This window comes from Phyllopteryx taeniolatus, chromosome 8 (assembly GCF_024500385.1).
Source record: "Phyllopteryx taeniolatus isolate TA_2022b chromosome 8, UOR_Ptae_1.2, whole genome shotgun sequence".
Taxonomy (NCBI): domain Eukaryota; kingdom Metazoa; phylum Chordata; class Actinopteri; order Syngnathiformes; family Syngnathidae; genus Phyllopteryx; species Phyllopteryx taeniolatus.
The window spans coordinates 8,435,840-8,455,229 of record NC_084509.1 but is presented as its reverse complement, the minus strand read 5'-3'; the positions used below and the strand labels follow the sequence as shown (position 1 = coordinate 8,455,229).

The window sequence follows — 19,390 nt, the reverse complement described above, 5'->3', positions numbered from 1 at the left end:
GGCCTTTATGATATTATCACATGCTGTTGCCATCAAAAAATAACAAAGGCACACTAACGGAAGAGCCTTTCGGTGGTTGAAAAACGAGATGTTGAATCAGTTTGAATCCTTCCAGTCGGGCCAAGTGCTTGACACTGAGCAGATTAAAATCTCAGGCACAGTCTATGCTAATAGAGGTCATGACCTCTGCTAAGTGGAGTGTAAAAAGTAGGATAAAGTGACATTGAACATTAGGTTTTCAATGCATCACACAAATTGAAATTATCAATCTTAATCCGAAGTGCTAGATAGGATTGAGAAAATATGAATGAAAAAATATATTCAAGAGGAGTTTGTTATCGATATTGATAATCAATATTTATTTAATAATTTTCAGTGACTTTTTCTTGATTTGATCTTTTTTTATATGACTGTTTAAAAACCGGCGGCACGGTGGCCGACTGGTTAGAGCGTCAGCCTCACAGTTCTGAGGACCAGGGTTCAATCCCCGGCCCCGCATGTGTGGAGTTTGCATGTTCTCCCCGTGCCTGCATGGGTTTTCTCCGGGCACTCCGGTTTCCTCCCACATCCCAAAAACATGCATTAATTGGAGACTCTAAATTGCCCATAGGCATGACTGTGAGTGCGAATGGTTGTTTGTTTCTATGTGCCCTGCGATTGGCTGGCAACCAGTTCAGGGCACAGTTTACATATGATAAAAACAAATAGTAGCAATAAAATGGTCTCATATGCTAGTAATCATTTGAAAATTGCTTGAAGGGAAAGAAATTCCTTCTTCAATGTTTTAATCAATACATTTTGAGAAAGAAATCCCCTTCAAGGTGATTGGATTAAAATATTCATTTTATAATAAGTTCTTTTCATATGTTCATTATAATTAAAAAAATACATCTATTTTTAATATACATTTTGATTTAATAACTACAACAAAAACAACTCAAATTATAATATGAATAACAAATATAATTACATGGATAACAATATTTATAAACAAGGAAACAAACAAATAAATAAATAAATGCATTTTAATATATTTTTTACATTTTAACTAAAATTGATTGGACTAAAATATTCTTTATACAGTAAGAAGTTATTGCATTTATTTTTAATGTTCCTTTTAAATTAAAATTTCCCACCCCCCATTTAATAACAACAATAACAACAAGAACGAGAAGAGGAAACAGAACAGCAACAACAATACTACTACTACTACTACTACTACTACTACTACTACTATGAATATGAATAATATGAATAAAAATAATGTGAATATAGTTGTAAAATATAAAAATAAATATGCGTAAATAACGATTCAAAATAAATTTTAAGAAATAAAAAACTACCAAAAATGAAATTATTAAAACATTTTTAGTAAGACATTATTGTTATTTCTTTCCTTTTATTATTTATTTTTATTTAGTATCAATAACAATAATTGTAAATAATAATTATAAATTGCAATATTATTAATAAAATAATAAATAAATACATATGTATTTTTTAATTCCTACTAAGGTTGATTTAATTAAAATATTAAATAATTGAAGGTGAAAAATTACATTATTATTATTATTAAAAAACTATATTATTATTAATATTAGTTTAACTCAAATCGCATAATTATTTTGGTATTTATGTTTTAAGTATCACAAATTGGTCACAAATTTAAATTCGATTCGAATGACTCCTCGTGCTGTTCCACCATTTAGCCACTGGGTGGCACTGTGGGGCCTAAAGTGTCCGTGTCTGTGGTCTGCGCGGACCTCAGCAGAACAAGTCGGTCACAAGTGTCACCGCAGTCCTGTTAACTCGCCATAATTCACTTTATTTCAAGAGACTTAACGTGAACAAAAGGACAAAGAAGGCTAAATCTGTCTGGAATATTGCTCTACAAAGAGCGCAACTATAGGAGCTTCATTAGACGAGAGGAGAAACGCGAAAAAGTCCTCAAATCCAGAAATGAGTTTGGGGTAAGATTGAAGATGATTATGATGACACACGTTTACACTTACCTGTACTTTTTACAACATTATCAAACTCTCACACTTCGACCTTAAAACCTTGTGGAGATGAGTTTCTATTATTTGTTCAAACGTGGTCCTTTAAACCCAAAAGGTTCCGATGGAGCTTTTCAGACAAAGCTTCAACATCTGGACAGTGTATGCTAGCCCTCAATATGATTCCACTGGATGCATTTTATTATTTCAAATTTATATTTTGTACTCTCTGAATATGTTTATATACACTTTATAGAAAATGGATGGATGGATTGGTTATTTGGCATATTAGATTTGAAAAAAAAAATATCTGAAAATTAAAAAGCAATATAAACTGCTGTTGTTAAAAAAGTGAGAGTAACCTAAATCAATAAATAGTTGCGATGAATTACACTATTTAAAATGTAATGATCAATTCATTGGTTGTTTTTTTTATATGCTTTTCATATAAAAGAAAATTGTTTTAATCATGTAAGGACTCATGTTTTTTTTTTGTACAATGCTTGTTTTATCAATTTAACACAAAACAAGTAGAGACAGAATCATCATCAGCTGCTGATTGCTTCAAGACGAGATAAATCGACCATCAGTTCCACGCACATTTAACATCAGTTAATTTACTATTATTATTCGTGACCCCTCCATCCGTTTAGCGAATCACTATTCGCGAAATGTTCAGTAGAACATGACTAAAACTATTTGCTGAAAAAACTCACCTATTCGCACCTATCCGCATACGTTTTGTAACATCCGAAGATGCTGCCCAAACACCCTGCGCCACCTTCTTCTTGCCATGTTAGTGGAAAAGTAGCTAGTGTTAGCCACCAGCTAAGCTAAGATAGCTGGCCGACTTGACAGATAAAGTCAGTGTGATGGAAATTTCCAGCAGACATCAGGCATACAGGCAAGGATCCTTGTAGGGATGACGCTGGAGAAAGCAGGGTGATAAAGTTCTTGGTGATGCAGAGAAAAGTGCGGATTGCTATTGGCAGTGGTGGATGTTTACAACTGATCAGCTGCTCACGGTTAGCTGCTCAACATCATGTACAGTAAGTCCACAAGAGTATCAATCAATCACAGATTTTAAAATGTAATATAATTTCTCATAGGAAAGTAGTTCTTAGTATTTTGACAGGTAGTGCTTAGTAGTGTGACAAGGTAGTGAAGTGGCAACATGCAGGCCAGAGTTGGGGGGGCAGGGTGGGGGGGGGGGCAGCGGACGGGGGGGGGGGGGGGGGGGGGGGGGGGGGTCGTCTGGAGCTAGGTGGAAGATGCATCAACGGTGATATAGGAGATGTAGGGTGAGGAGTGGGGAGTGTATACGTATGAGTTTGGAGATGCATCTGTCAGGTACTGTGTTTGAGATTTTTATGACTCGCGGGCACTCGTAGAATTTTGTGGGGTGTGCTCCATTGGTATTGTGATCGCTTCACGTATATTGTGTTGGGGATGACATGGAGTGCTCATGTGGTGAGATGACTCACGTTGCAGGCTAGGGTGCGTTAGTGCTCAGGAGATGGAAGTGAGAGTGGAATGTGAGATTGAGTTGAAATATGTGTTACGAGCATGAAGTATGGTTGAAATAGATTTGCGTGTACGTATACTGAGTTTTGCGTGTGTGTTGATCTAGGGTTAAGACATCTGCGAAGATCTGGATGAGTAAGATTTCGAATATACAAGCACGCCTGTGGGATGGAGATGAAGCACGCGAGCGTGTGGGTTCTCCGGGTACTCCAGTTTCCTCCCACATTCCAAAAACATGCATGATAGGTTGATTGAAGACTCGAAATTGCCCTTAGGTGTGAATGTGAGTGTGAATGGTTGTTTGTTTATATGTACCCTGCGATTGGCTGGCGGCCAGTTCAGGGTGTACCCCGCCTCTCGCCCGAAGATAGCTGGGATAGGCTCCAGCACGCCCGCGACCCACGACCCACGCCCACACGACCCTAGTGAGGATAAGCGGTACAGAAAGTGGATGAATGGATGGACAATATAATGAAAAAGAAGTACTATCAAATAAACCAGATGCCAGAAAAGTTACAATTGCTTAGAGATGGTGAATCGACTTCAACTTTATACACATTAAACATATCAGTTATTCCAGTGTTTCCCTACCTTCACTGAGGCAATAACACTAATTTTACCTAAAAAAAATACAAAATAAAATCACGGCACACCACCAAACAAAAAATGTCACAAGAAGTGGATACGTTAGTTAGTTGTACCTTTTGCCATCTACTGGAAGAGCATTCTGTTGTTCTGCCTGTCACTATACATCGCTGGGATTGATAGATGAACAGAGATAAATCATTTGCCCATCTGTCAATATATTTTCTATAGCACTTACCCTCACTAGGGTCAAGGGTGAGCTGTGTCGATCCCAGCTGACTTCGGCCGAGAGGCGGGGTACACCATGAACCGGTTGCCGGGCCACATATAGACAAACAACCTTCACACTCACATTCACACCTAAGGACAGTTTTAGAGTGTTCAACATGCATGTTTTTAGGATGTGAGAAGAGGTTGGAGTAGCCAGAGAAAACCCACGCAAGCACAGGGAGAACCTGCAGACTCCACAAAGGGAGGCAGGAGCCCGGATTCAAACCCACAACCTCAGAATTGTGAGGCGGACGTGCTAACTCCTATTTCCACTGTTCCACCAGCATTATTGGTGGTAAATTAATGATTTTTGGACCAAATAAGTGAGATTAGATTCAGCACATTCATGTGTCTCGGCACTTGAGAGGGACTATGGTTTACCGATTATTAGTTATCAAAGAGGCCGATAACCGATTTGGAGTTAATCACTAAGTATGCCCATCACTTAGTGGTCGTTTATATTCATATTTTTAAATCCCTACGGTTCGCTGCTTTTATTACATAACATATATAGCATATATTTATATGCATTTCTTTACTGCAGTATCAAAAACGATGTCAGTATTATTTATATTTTTTTATTAAACACCAACAAAATGACTTTGCTTTTTAACCTCAAAAACAGACAAATCTAACTTTCGAAATATATATTTTAATCGTTGACTAAATGCACATTATTAATGGTCCTCGATGAAACAATGAGAAACGAAACGAGAACGTCTCCTCCAGTAAAAGCTGCCGGTCCCTTTAAGACGATGTGCGCGGAGAAGTTCAAGTGGGGGTCAGCCGAAGTTCCTGCCCTCCGTGTTACCTTCTTCGCTTTTATTACAGACTGACATCACACTGGAGGCGAGCTCACACAGGCTCCATTATCATCACCACCGCCGACGCCGCTCTGTGCGCGCGTTCTTGCCGCTCCAAAATAGCAGAGGAAATTAGTAGAAGGGGGAAGAAAAAAAAATAGGGAGGAAACTGATGCTTTTTTGGTTTGGATAGGAGGGGATGAGAAAAGAGAGGAGGGGCAGAAGGAGAGAGCGAGAGAAGGAGAGAGAGAAAAGTGGGTGGGAGGGAGGACGAACGTGAGCCCGCTGACGAGAGCTTTCCTATCAATTAATAATGATAAAAAAGAGCTGGTGAAAAGGACGCTGGCATGGCTCTGTGGAGGCTGGCACTCAGGACGTCAGATATGACTGCAGCAGCCTGCTGACATGATCATTGAGGCAGACTCGGATGGGATGGCAGCAGACATCGGGCATGCAGGTAAGCGGGACTTGCAATGCACTCCATTCCCCCAAAAAGCATGTACTCATTTTCTGAACGTTTTGCCAGCGTCCTTTGATATCAAACACTTGTTTTTTTTTTCCCAGCTGAATTTTCGATGATTTCCCCTCACCTGTTTCAACCTGTAGAGATATTGCTTTCCCCTTCAATGCAGCAATAGTTAAAAACAAAACACGTTTTCAGTGTTTTGTGTCGCTTATAAATAAATATAGGAGGCAGAAAAAACATTCAGTCATATAAGTGTGTAATAGTTAAATCATAAGTGTATGATCATACGACTCATATGCAACTGAAAACACATTTTCACAGTATTTTGCGTTTAAAAGTATGTTTAATATGATCTTTATTGCTTCCTTAAATACACTTAGAAGGAAAAGAAAACAAGTGCATCATCGTACACAGCTGTTACCATATTGTCACGTTTTTGCTTTTAAGAGTATGTTTAAACATGATCTTCATCAATTAATAAGTATAGCGAGCAGAAATAAACATGAAATCATAAAATTTTGTGATCCTGTGCCACTAATGCTTACGTTGTAAGTCACATTTTCCGTGCTTTGGTTTTACTGTATGTCTAAAATGATCTAGTAATCCTAAAAGCAATCAGAAAAACACTCATACACAATCATCACTACATTTCCTATGTTAAAAGTATGTTTCAAAAGATCTTTATTGATTACTAATCCTTAAATCCAGTAAGTGTGAAACATTAAATCATGAATGTGCATGATCATACCACGCATCCACAACTGTCACCACATTTTCACATTTTTGCTTATAAAAGTATGTCTAAAATGATCTTTGTCGAGTCGTAATGCTTGGATATAAGAAGCAGAAAAAACATTCAACCATGTGTGATCATGGCATAAATACAATAAGTTGTAAGTTGTTTGTTTTTAAAACTAGATGACATTAATTTAATGCAGGAACCATAAAATCATATAATGGCAAAGTGATCCTGTGTCACTTATAAGTGGGAGTTAATACAGGTCAAGTTATAATTACAGGTCAAGTTCCACATTTTCATGGGTTGGTTTAAAAAAAAAAAAAGGAGACATTAACAGTGACTAAAAAGATATTTATGATTATTTATTCTTAAAGGTAGGTTGACATAAAATAAGGCAGTATGTGTGCCACTCTAGAGCAGTGCCGTTGAAGAAATGACGTTTTTCCATATTTTCATGCGTTTGTTTTAAACGTGCACAAGTACACAAAGTGATGGAAATTATGTGTATTGATTAATTATCCTTAGATGTTGAAAACTGTTAAAAAAATGTGATTGTGTGCCATTCGTAGTTCAAAAATTACATTTTGTAAAAATACACGTAAGCACATTGACATGTGCTGAAAGTGATTGTTATTGATTAGTAGGTAGTTCTTAAATGTAAAAAAAAATCTTAGAATAGGAACGTTTGCGATTGTGCGCCACTCGTAGTGCAGAAATGATATTTTTCCATAAATCCATGCTTTTGTTTCAAATGTAAAGTGTGGAAATGATCTTCACTGATGAGTAGTCCTAAAATCTTAAAACCAGAAAAATCGTGATACTAAAAAGAATGTCTTCGATGTGCTACTCAAAGTGCAGAAATTGCATTTTCCCATATTTCCTTGCTTTTGTTTGAAAGCTTTGACATGCTGATCGATTAGTCATCTTTAAATGTAAAAACCTGAAAGAGAAACAAAGTATGCAAACTTATACAGAGTAGTGGAGAAATACTAAGTTTTTCCAAGTTTTCATGCTTTTATATTTGAAAGTGGAACATGAATCCACCAATTTATAATGCATAAATGTAGAAATGAAAAATAAGCATATGCAACATTTTGACTTTATTTATGTATTTTACACTTTTATCGAGTACATATGCCACTCCATTTGACCTTTTTTTTATGATGTGGCTTTTCTATTGAGGTTTCTGACCAATACTCTGTGTGTGTGTGTGTGTGTGTGTGTGTGTGTGCGTGTGTGTGTTCAGAATAGTTAGTTGGACTCTAATTTTCCTGTCATATTTTCCCTTTTAATTTCTGTCTTGCTCACTGACAGCTGGGGATTGAATTTGTCAGTGCAAAGTCGCACTGTTGATATGTCTCATTAGTAGATGAATACAGTATAGAGTTGATGTTGCTCTTTGCTAAAAAGACGTGTGAAACAACACAAGGGGAAGGATTCGCTTTCGCATGTCGCGTATGTGAAGAGAACTTGGGCCACGTTCCACCATGAAGACATGTTGCGTCGGTGTATTAAAATGCCATCTTGTGAACGCCACACGCTCAAATTGCACCCAATCTAATATCCTCACATACGTGATATATGTTACTTAACGCACCAGGTTCCCATCACTATTTTGTCACTGCTTTCTGCGATGGTGTGATGATTTTTTTCGATGCAATCAGACAGGAAGCCGACTCCGACACACTTTGCTGATGTGACTGAAGCGTGACCTTTTCACCTTTCACTACTCTTTGAAATGAGCAAGGGGGGGCGGTGGAGAGGGCTCCTTCTCCCGGCCCCCGCCTCCTTCCCCCAAACTTAAATGTAAAACATGCAGCCTGTTATTTTATGCATGCAAAGTTTGCTTTTTGTTTTTTGTTTGCACTTTAGTGGATTCTAAAATGAAGCACGCTGATAATAATGTGAAAGCAGATGTCAGGCATGTTTACGTGACCAGGGGCAAGTGCGTTTAGTCTACCGCTTTGCTCTAAAACTGTCAAAACACAGAGGCGATTGATACATATTTGATATTAATTTGATACAAACAACAAGCTGTCATCATTGTTAACTTTTAGTGAGGCAAACACATTTCAGAAGAACTTTTGCCGTGTCAAATGTGCTCCATGTGCAATTCCTTTGGCATTTTTTTTTCACCCTTTTAAACTACTATTCATATGACAGATATTTTCAGGATGCTTAAACATTTGGAAAAAAATGTAGTTTTATTTTACAAGAAAGTCTTTTCTACAGGCAGTAAGGCCTTCGGTCGCTCTGTGTCGTCACGCACCCTGTGTTCGCTGTGAGAGTTCACTAAAGGGGTACGTACGCTTGGCTCACTTGAGTTTGATGCGACCGCGGCTGACAATTTATGTTAAAATATGATGGCCCTGTAATGGAAAGCAGAAGTGGAAACACTTGAAATGACAGCTTGGGAAAGGATGGACCGTAATGTCAAATTTGTGTCTTTCACATTGGATTTTTTTCCTCCAGAGAAAATCCATCCTTTTTAATTAAAATACCATATTATTATTTTTTTGGGAAGATTTAAAAAATGGACAAGCGGCTCAGAAAATGGATGGATGGATTTAAAAAATGATATTTTATTGTTATATGAAAGTATTCTAAAATTATTTAGTAAAATAAAATGTATACTCTATTTTCAGCTTACACTTATACTTTTTTTCTTGGTTTTTCATATTTATTGGCTCTTAACCACGTCCTTACTTTTAATTAAAGATTCTTAAAATCTTTTTTTTTTTCCCCTTCACAAAAATATTTTCTTAGCATTTTATGTTTATTGTGACTGCAAATTACTTTTTGTTTGCCTTCCTCTCCCTCTTAAAATGCTAAACAATCAACATAATCAGAACCATGTTGCTAAAATGGAACTTTGCATAACTTATTAGGGGCAAAGTCTTCATTATATGTCCCGTTGTGGGGAAGAATGTGACGTGCTATTTATTTATTGACTTGCTTGTGTTCCAATCAGGCATAGAAAAGCCCCACAAGGGTCACTTTGTATTGCAAACTGTCCTCAGATGCCTCCACTGGAACGAGACGCCATGTTTCATGCGTGATGTAGTTTACTTAAGGCCTGATGGAGGAGTGAAGTGGTGATATTTGAGCATGCAGGAATATTTGTGTGTGTGTGTGTGTGTGTGTGTGTGTGTGTGTGTGTACATTGCATCCCTGGGGACTGAACAGCGTGAAGGATTGCACCATCTAATGTAAATGGACAGTACATCCTGTGCGTTTAGTGTTTCTTATACTGTATAGCTATGGAAAAGGCCACAATTGTCATGATCATATGTACTGTACATATTGCCCAGTTTCCAAGAATATTACACTGAAAGATAATTTATTTTTTTACCACCAAGTTTTAAGTAACATTTTAACAGTGGTGGGCTGTCAGGGTCAGCAAGACCTTTACACTATCAGAAGCATTGACCTACATTTACAATAAAAAAATCTATTTGTTCCATGAAATTTTGTTAACTTATTCCCAACAGTCTATTCTGTTGATTTTGTAGCATTTCTGTTGGCTGCTTTTATTCTAGTTGTGTATGGATGTATGGATGTTAGAGGTCAGATTTCAGCCTCTGTGTGCTGCCACGTCAGTCTAATCTGCCCAGGGCCTTCTGAACCACCCGGGCCGTATATATATACCTTAAAGTATATCACCAAGGGGACTGTTTCTTTAACCAATCAGATTTCAAATTTGTCGCACATGGCTAGCTAGCTAATAGCTAATAAAGCCAGACTTTTTCTGTCCTCTCATTGGTTGGTCAGAGCAAAAGTCGTTTCATCCAACATGCAAACTGCATTTTACCATTCCTGTCATACAAGTGTAAAAACAAGTTAACTGCTATGTAGATTTTGTGACTATAACCTTATAATTGAGAAGTAACAGGAACCATCTTAAGCTAAGATACATGCAATGGAACCTAAGTTAAGCTCTTTGCTAACGACTGTACCTTTTACTTACTGTTTTACTCTATGCAGATGACTATGACAAAATTAATAGATGCTATACAATTCTGTTGATCGATCGTGTCTTGAAGTAATTGAGGCAAAATTAAGTACACTTGTTTACTAAAACCAGCAGTGGTGTTGTTGAGTCAACTCGTCATCAATACTTTCAAGAGTCGAGCTGCATTTAATTTATGGGAGTGTTTCCCAATCTTTTACACACAACAATAAAAGCTCACAGTACACCACCAAACAAAAATTTCACAATAAATATATAAACTGAAATAATGATCAAATCGCCTCAATTTACTCACAAATTGATTTACTCTGTGGGAAATCGGGGCCTGTTTAGTCAAAAACAAAGCTATTGTTCTGTTGTAAGAATAACAACAGGTGAATACACAGGTTTATTGTACCTTCTGCCATTTAGTGAAAGAGCATTTAATTGTTCTGCCAGTCACTATACATCGTTGACATAAATAGATGAACAAAGAAAAATTTTTTGTAATCATTTTCAGACCAATTAAGTGAAATAAAATTAAAAATTAAATTTCATGTGTGCTTCATTTTCTCTACAGTATTACTCCCGTGGGCCTCATTATTCTGCTCAATATGACACTGGTGTGGAAACAGGCATTCAGAACATTTAGAAAGAGAGAAATAACCCTGAATTGATTGTTAATTTCATGTAGCACTGTATACTGTACGTGCAGCATTGGAGCCGTTAATCTACATGCGCTTCTTCATACTTGTGAAACCTCGTTCTATTTGTTCAAATCTCTGGACAAACCCACTAGCAGCTTCTAAAACTCAGTTTTTTTTTTCTCCCTGTGGTGGGGGGCTTCGCCACCTTTTGACTTCTCTCTCACGTTTTGCCCGCTGCAGAAGAAGTGAACGCATGATGAGAAAAGCAGCAGTGGCACGAACCTTTTTTTCGCTTCCCGTTCACTTTAACGGAGCCCCTCTCTTTGGTATGCGCTACCCGCAAAGTCCCTCTGCCGCCTGCTTGTTCTGCTGTATGATCGACACGACCGACGACATATGTAAAACAATTTTGCCTGTGAATTTAGCGCGACCACATATTAATTACTTTCATACATGAATACAGCTTTGTGACTCACTTCTTCTGTTGTGTTGTGATATGTGGCCTTTCCACCGACAACAAGTGAACATATGAGCATTTCTGTTCATACTTTCATTTGTGAGGTCACTGTTTGTTGGACCCGAGAGAGGGTACAGTTTCGCCATCTCCAGATTAATGTTTGATAAAGATTTTCCTCACCAAAATCTTCTGAGCATGCCTTTATGAACCTTGCTTAGCTCTATGGGGAACAGAAAAGTGCCTTTCCCAAACGGTTCCCACACAGTTGAAAGCATACAATTGTCTGCAATGTCTTGGAAGATAAAAACTTAAGGTGGACCAACTCCTGATTGATTGATTGATGGATTGGCTAAAACATGGATGCCAATACATTTGTTTATATGGTAATAATCCTTTAACGTGGAAAAGTTAAAATAAATGCATGGATTGCCACAAGTCAGCCAATAAAAAGTGATGTAAAATCGGTAAAGTCGTATATACAAACCAACCAACAAACAAACTAGCTAACCCGGTCTGTCTGTGGCGCACATCAACTCTGATCAATGAATATCCGTCTACCTTTCTATTGGCACTATGCGTGTTTGGTTAACTGAGGTGTCTAAAAGTCATGTGAGTGTGAATGCTTGTTTGTCTGTATGTGCCCTCTGATTGACTGGGGACCAGTCCAGGGTGTACCCTGCTTCTTGCCTAAAGTCAGCTGGTATAGGCTCCATTTTACCCACGACCCTAATGAGAACAAGTGGCACAGAAAAGGGATGAGTGGCTTATACAGTACCAGTCAAAAGTTTGAAGACAGAGAGATGCGTGTCCAAACGTTTGACTGGTACTATACATACATTGTATAGTGTATCGTGAACAAAATCTGCCTGTGTTATGTCATTCGAAGAATTAGGGCTGCAGCTATCAAATATTTTAGTATTCGAGTAGCCAACTAAACATTTTGAGCAATCGAGTATTCGGATTAGTTTGAATTTTAAATTTTTTAAATTTAAATAAAATGTATTTTTGTAATTTTCGTTTGGTTAAAGAACAGTTATGAATATACAAGAAAAAGCCACGTAATCACTCACTTAATAATTAGCAACCAATTGGTTTTCGTTTTTAGATAATCAACTGTTTTTCCCCCTCAAATTCACATTGAGCAGTAAACTATGTTTTCTTGTTTCTAAAAATTTTCAGTGGGACAATTTCAAACAAATAAAAATAGATAAAACACAAATATAAATATATTTCAGTTTAAACTTAGCATTTCCTCTCAGTACAAAAGACATGTCATTAATTAAAAAAGGCATAAACAATATTTGTGTTGTGCACCTTCACTTGAGCAGCTAGCATTTTAGCATGTGACATCAAACAGTATTAGACTTTACACCGTTTTTATCGGCCTTATCGGTATCTGCTGATAATTAGCATTTTATGCTGATCGGCTTTAATGTCATAATTAATGACGTCATTGATCGGCTCCGCAAAAGACATTTACTCCGGCCAATAAAGTTATTTAAAAAAATAAATAAATATGTCGGCGGTGTGGAACAGACAACACGTCTGAGACAAATTTGCTCTTTAACGATTGCACTATGTCAGACTACTGCAACAAAATCTTGTATTCCGATACCACCGCATCCCGTTTTTTACAAACGTTGGGCTTTATCTTGTCAACTCAAATGCGACCGGATACACTCGTTACCGTGGCGATGACAACAAGAGTGGATCGTTCATGACTATATTATGAGGACAAAATGGGGAAAAACGTGTGTTGGTGGTCACCGGTGCGCAGGACAGGAGACGACGTTCGTTTAAGGCTTGCTTGAGGTATGTTCATGAACTTTTAATACGATACGGCTTGCAAGCAGGCAACAAAAACGTTATGTAGCCTAGCAAGCGAGTGGTAGCATGAACGGTTGGGCGTAAACATGCCGCCGTTCTGTCGAATCATGCTCTAAAGTTTTGGTGTGGGTGAAGTAATTTAATTAAAAATAAAGTAAATTAATTACAGTAAGTTACCATCCATTATTTCTGTCATGTAATGTTGGTTTGACCTGACTGATTAGAATACACGATCTGACTAAAGCAGTGATTTCCAACCTTTATGGAGCCAAGGAACATATTTTATAATTGAAAAATCTCACGGCACATCAACAAACAAAAATGTCACAAAAAGTGGATACATTAATTACTGTATTTACTTCCTGCCATCTAATAGAAGACCATTTATTTGTTCTGTCTGTCACTATGGCTCACTGGCATAAATAGAGGAACAAAGATACATTATTTAGAGTAAATATAATTTTTAGAGCAATTAAGTACACAAGTATATACAGTAAATCCATCCATCTATCCATTTTCTACTGCTTATCCGAGGTCGGGTCGCGGGGGCAGTAGCTTTAGCAGGGACGCCCAGACTTCCTTCTCCCCAGCCACTTCATCAAGCTCTTCGGGGGGGATCCCGAGGCGTTCCCAGGCCAGCCGAAGGACGTAGTCTCTCCAGCGTGTCCTGGGTCGTCCCCGGGGTCTCCTCCCAGTGGGACGTGCCTGGAACACCTCACTAGGGAGGCGTCCGGGAGGCATCCGAATCAGATGCCCCAGCCACCTCATCTGGCTCCTCTCAAGTAGAGCAGCGGCTCAACTCTGAGATCCTCCCGGATGACCGAGCTTCTCACCCTATCTCTAAGACACCCTGCGGAAGAAACTCATTTCGGCCGCTTGTATCCTGGATCTTGTTCTTTCGGTCACGACCCACAGCTCGTGACCATAGGTGAGGGTAGGAATGTAGATCGACTGGTAAATCGAGAGCTTCGCCTTTCGGCTTAGCTCCTTCTTTACCACAACGGATCGATACAAAGTCCACTGCAGACGCTGCACCGATCCGCCTTTCAATCTCCCGTTCCATTCTTCCCTCACTCGTGAACAAGACCCCAAGATACTTGAACTCCTCCACTTGGGGCAGCATCTCATCCCCGACCCGGAGAGGGCACGCCACCCTTTTCCGACTGAGGACCATGGACCACCTCAGATTTGGAGGTGCTGATTCTCATCCCATATACAGTAAATGAACAGGTCATTTAAATAGACACATTCCACCATCTTGTGATCGGATCGGTGATCGGTTATATATTTTTTAAAACTCGCTGATCGATGATCGGCGCCAAAAATCCTGATCGTGTAAAGCCTATACAGTATAGGTTCATGGCTGTGCGTTAATGAGCTTGCAGACCAGCTGACTAAAGTCAAATGAAGAAGAAACACAAATTAATGCAAATTACACAATGGCATAACATGAACCAATACTTTAATAGTAATATATAGCTTGGAACGACAAGAAACAATCTCAGATGTTGGCCGACTATGGCTGCAGGCGTCACGTAATGTCATGGCCAAGCTTGTAGCAAACTTGACTTACTAAATGAGTGCTCAAACATGGAAACAAGTGCGCCACTTCTAAAGCACGCTCTAAACAGACGAAATCTAACCACATTATGAACCAAAGCTGCGCTTAAGGAACGTCATTAGGTACGTAATGGACATCAAAGAAATGAGCCGCAGCTGTCAATCAAATCGGCAAGGAGCCGAAAATAGTCAGTAAAGGGGGTAAAAGGCAGTAAACACAGTGGCGTGACAAATGAGCACAATTCAAACTTATGTCACTAAATAATGTACTCACTGTGGTTAAAAGACACACACAAATCACTGCTTTGTTGTACAAATCCAAATATGGCAGCATAACAAGTCAATTGCAGTTACTGCTCCGTGGTAAATATGAGCAATTCGGTGTTCCCCTTTCTGCTCAGTCTGATATGCACGTTAGGCACTTTGTCTTTTTTTCACCGCATTTATCTTCTCTGATGTCATTTTCATCATCTTCTCTGTTGTGTTTAACGTGGTTTGCAAATATGTGCACCTTGCATTGATGACGTAAGCATGTTGTTGTCATGCGTTTGCTCTGTTCAGCTTCACAAGTAACTCTTTCCTGGCATTAACAGGCAGCTACTGTGTATCCAAATAGTATCAAACTGAGGGGGCTGGTTGGCAGTGAATGAGTTAAATAATCGGATCCCCGAGGCAGATGAAAATCCTCGAGCATTTTTCGTCCTCGAAATACTTGCGTATTCGTTACATCGCTACTAAGAATCCGCAACGTCATATCTCACTGTCTTCTCTTGTTTGCAGGTGGCGGACTGAAGACGATGCTGGATGCCATGGAAGTACCAAGTCACGCGAGGGATCTCCTCCTGCAGCTTAACAGCCAACGCACCAAAGGATTCCTGTGCGATGTCATCATTGTGGTGCAAAACGCTCTCTTCCGGGCACACAAAAACATTCTGGCGGCCAGCAGCCTCTACTTGAAGTCCTTGGTGGTCCATGACAATCTCATCAACCTTGACCACGAGATGGTGAGTCCTGGGGTCTTCCGGGTCATTCTGGACTACATCTATACAGGCCGTCTCACTGATGGGGACCCTGCCTCTCCCACCGAACCCAACCTGGGTGCTGTTTTGGCTGCGGCTAGCTACCTGCAGCTGCTCGACTTAGTAGCTCTGTGTAAAAAGAAACTCAAAAGAAATGGCAAGTACCCTCCTCGCACCGCTCCCGCCTTCCTGCCTTATGCAAAGATGGGTGGTATGGGGTTAGGCAGCGGAGGCCGCTACAGGGTTTCCACTCCTGTCATCCAGTCGTGTCCTCCTGGGGGGATTATGAACAGCCACACATCCCGGCCTCCACCGCTTGAGGAGCTTGTTCCCCATCGGCTCGCCATCCATGCTGGCGAGCTGTACGCCCCCACCTCCACCCAAGGCCCTCAGGCCTTCCCATCCATGCAGTCTGTGCTGCCGGCTCAGCTTAGCTTACGTTCAGCGCTTCCGGAGAGGAACTGCTCCCCGAACTATGGCCTGGATCTCTCCAAGAAGAGTCCTAACTCCCAGTCTCAGCACACCCCCTCCCAGTCCCATGTGGTCAGCACCCACAATGACGAGGAGCGCGACGGGACCCTGAGCGGACGCACAAGCCCCACACAGGGAGCCAACGGCAGGGTCTTTCCCTCTGAAAAAATGGAGACGACAGATCAGACAAGTGCTCTCACTCCACCGCCCTTTCCCCACAACCAACCCCTTGGCCCCCACCTCCCCCACCTTCATCGCTCGGGCTCACAGGGCACTGACCGCTACCCGTGCCCGCCAAGCCCGGACACCCTCACCGAAATCGGTGAGGCCGGAAGAGAAGTGGGCAACATCTACCGCTGGGTAAAACATGAGCCGCTGCCGTACACGGCAGAGGACGAGGATGAAGATGAGGATGAGGAGGAAGGGGGTGAAAATGGAGAGCGGCGGCACAAGGAAGAGAGCGAGGGGCCAGACGACAAGAGTGGCTCCGGCACTGAGGAGACTGGCAGCAGTGAAGGCCGCCCATCCCCTTCCGGACCCATGGGGAGGTTCCACGTTCCGTACGAGCCGGAGAGTTTCGGTGACAATCTCTACGTGTGCATCCCCTGTGACAAGGGCTTCCCGAGCTCGGAGCAGCTCAACGCGCATGTGGAGACCCACACAGAGGAGGAGCTGTATGGCAACTCGGGGGGCGAAATAGGAAACAGTAACAACGGCAAGAACATCAGCAGCAGCACGAACGGTTACGGCGGGTTGAGCGGGAGTGGCACCCTGAACATCCTGTCCCACTTGGAGACAAAGTCCAGCCATGCTTTGGCTTCAGGGGCCATCGGGGAGATGATCCGTCCGTACCGCTGTTCCTCCTGCGACAAGTCCTATAAGGATCCAGCAACTCTGCGGCAGCATGAAAAGACCCACTGGCTTACCCGGCCGTACCCGTGCAGCATCTGTGGCAAAAAGTTCACCCAGCGCGGCACTATGACGCGCCACATGCGCAGCCACCTGGGCCTCAAGCCCTTCGCCTGCGACTCCTGCGGCATGCGCTTCACTCGCCAATACCGTCTCACCGAGCACATGCGCATCCACTCTGGGGAGAAGCCGTACGAGTGCCAAGTGTGCGGTGGGAAGTTCGCCCAACAGCGCAACCTGATCAGCCACATGAAGATGCACAGCAGCGGGGGCACGGCCGGCGGCCTGACCGCCGAAAGCAAGCTGAAGCTGGACTTTGCAGAGGGCATCTACCCCCTGAGCAAGTACACCGCCGAGCACCTGGGGCTCAAGCAGGAGAAGGCCAATGAGCTCCTTCTCCAGGCACAGCAGCAGCTGGTGGCCGACGCCAAGGCCATGGAGAGCCTCTACCCGCTCTCCAAACTGGCGTCGGAGCACCTCGGGGCTCTCGGCCATGACAAGATGGACGTCTTATGCCAAGCCCTCACCCCTCCCCAGCAGGGCCTCTCTGAGGTCCGCACCATTGACCGCTACTCGCCCAGCTAAGACCATCGACCACCACATGCCACACACAGTATTCTGACGCTGTTCACCTCAAGTAAATAACCCCTGTGCACCTCAGACTATGTCGACTGTAAGTGCCTTTCTATGCATCTAACCTTTGAAGCCTCCTACCACAAGGAGCACTGTGCTATCTATCCTGTGACCAAAGGACACTTGCCTGAGAGCAGTATTTATGTCTGTGTATGCAAAAAACAACAATTCCAGCCATTGAGCCAAAGCATCAAAAATTTCTTAAAATGCGTATTTATATTTTTGTATTATGACATCCAAAGAGAAGCTTAAACCCTTAAACCTGTGTTATGAGAATCAAGTGTAAAAGATTCAGGGTTTGTGTCCAGATCTGAGTGCGTCAACTCATCTGGACTTCAAAACAATGGGAGTTTTCCTTTCTTGAGTTTTCCACAATGTGTTAATTTGGAGTCACTGATGGATCATGTCTTCGGTGCAGGCAGTGTGGGTTCAGTTCCCGCTCAGAACGTGACTGTGAATGGTTGTCTGTCTCTATATTTGGCTTTTGCCTTGACTGGCAATCAGTCCAAGGTGTACTCTGCCTTTCGCCCTAAATCCGCTGGGATAGGCTCGAGCTACCCACAATCCTGAATAGGATAAGTGGTATAGAAAATATATGTACTGTATGTATGGCTAGATGGTGTTAATTTCGCGTTATTAAACAGTTGATAACACTCAATCTTGTCCCCACATGCAGTGACTTTTTATTTCCACATTTTGTTAAGCCATTTCTTGCAATCGCAGCTCATTGATAACTCTAGACGTGTTCTTTATGTCCCGTCATTGTTCGTGAGGAGTGGTCGATTGCAATCTAATGATCTCACGGCTGTGAAATGATCGCACATACCCGACTGGTGAACACACAAAAATCCCTGTCCGTCAACTTGGGCCGTCACCCCGTATGACAGGAGCAATTGCTCCATTTAGCATGATTAATTGCACAGCGCTAATCGGGGCTCCCGGGATTTGACCCCCCTGGTGTCACACATGTGAGGCCCTGCTACCATTGACATGCCAAAGTGAGTGTTTAATGCACACGCGCCTTATCTCCCCCCCCTCTATTTCACACACGAAACTGCTAATCTGTCAGCGATACGAGCACTAGGCCCTGGTTGTAGTCCGGCCCAGCTGTTGCGCGGCGGTAATCCCTGTGAAATCCCGCTTTCTCTTGGACAATTCGCGCACACCACGTCCCATTTCATGCCTGCCATTCCCTCAGCACTACTTATTCTGATGCCTTGAATACCACCCCCGCCGTCCCCCCTCGCATCTCCATGCCGATATCAAAGCCACAAAAACAACAATGAAATGCATTTTTTTTTTGTGCATTCGGGGCTGAGCAGCAGTAAAAAAAAACAAGAGCACTTGAAGTTTGCGGGTTTGAAGGCACATTTTTTCGTTAAATTCTAAATGTTTATCCCAAAGAGCATCCAGAGAACTTTTCCTTTGGTTTCTTTCCTCCACTTTCACTCATCGCTAATTCAGATCATCTGACCACTATAGTGCCTACGTCAACCTCAGAGGGTGAATGTGAAGACTTTAAAGCCATAAACAC

The 19,390-nt window shown here is 41.5% G+C and overlaps 1 protein-coding gene across 2 annotated transcripts; it reads left to right on the top strand.

Moving 5' to 3' along the window:
• Window positions 1-1,743: 1,743 nt before the first annotated feature.
• hic1 (hypermethylated in cancer 1) lies at window positions 1,744-18,514 on the top strand. 2 transcript variants are annotated; one of them, XM_061781853.1, is made up of 2 exons: window positions 1,744-1,970; window positions 15,605-18,514. In XM_061781853.1, the coding sequence occupies exon 2, from the start codon at window positions 15,622-15,624 to the stop codon at window positions 17,806-17,808; it is 2,187 nt and encodes a 728-aa protein (XP_061637837.1). In that variant the 5' UTR covers window positions 1,744-1,970; window positions 15,605-15,621; the 3' UTR covers window positions 17,809-18,514. The 2 variants fall into 2 exon arrangements, with proteins under 2 accessions (XP_061637837.1, XP_061637836.1); XM_061781852.1 differs by lacking the exon at window positions 1,744-1,970 and adding an exon at window positions 5,037-5,636.
• Window positions 18,515-19,390: the final 876 nt, after the last annotated feature.

What these genes read in the sequence shown, in the direction of transcription:
- hic1 (XM_061781852.1), top strand. Translation starts at nt 5,585, where the DNA reads ATGATCATTGAGGCAGACTCGGATGGGATGGCAGCAGACATCGGGCAT. An exon ending in AGCAGACATCGGGCATGCAG is followed by an intron (nt 5,637 to 15,604) that starts GTAAGCGGGACT and finishes TCTTGTTTGCAG; the next exon opens with GTGGCGGACTGAAGACGATG.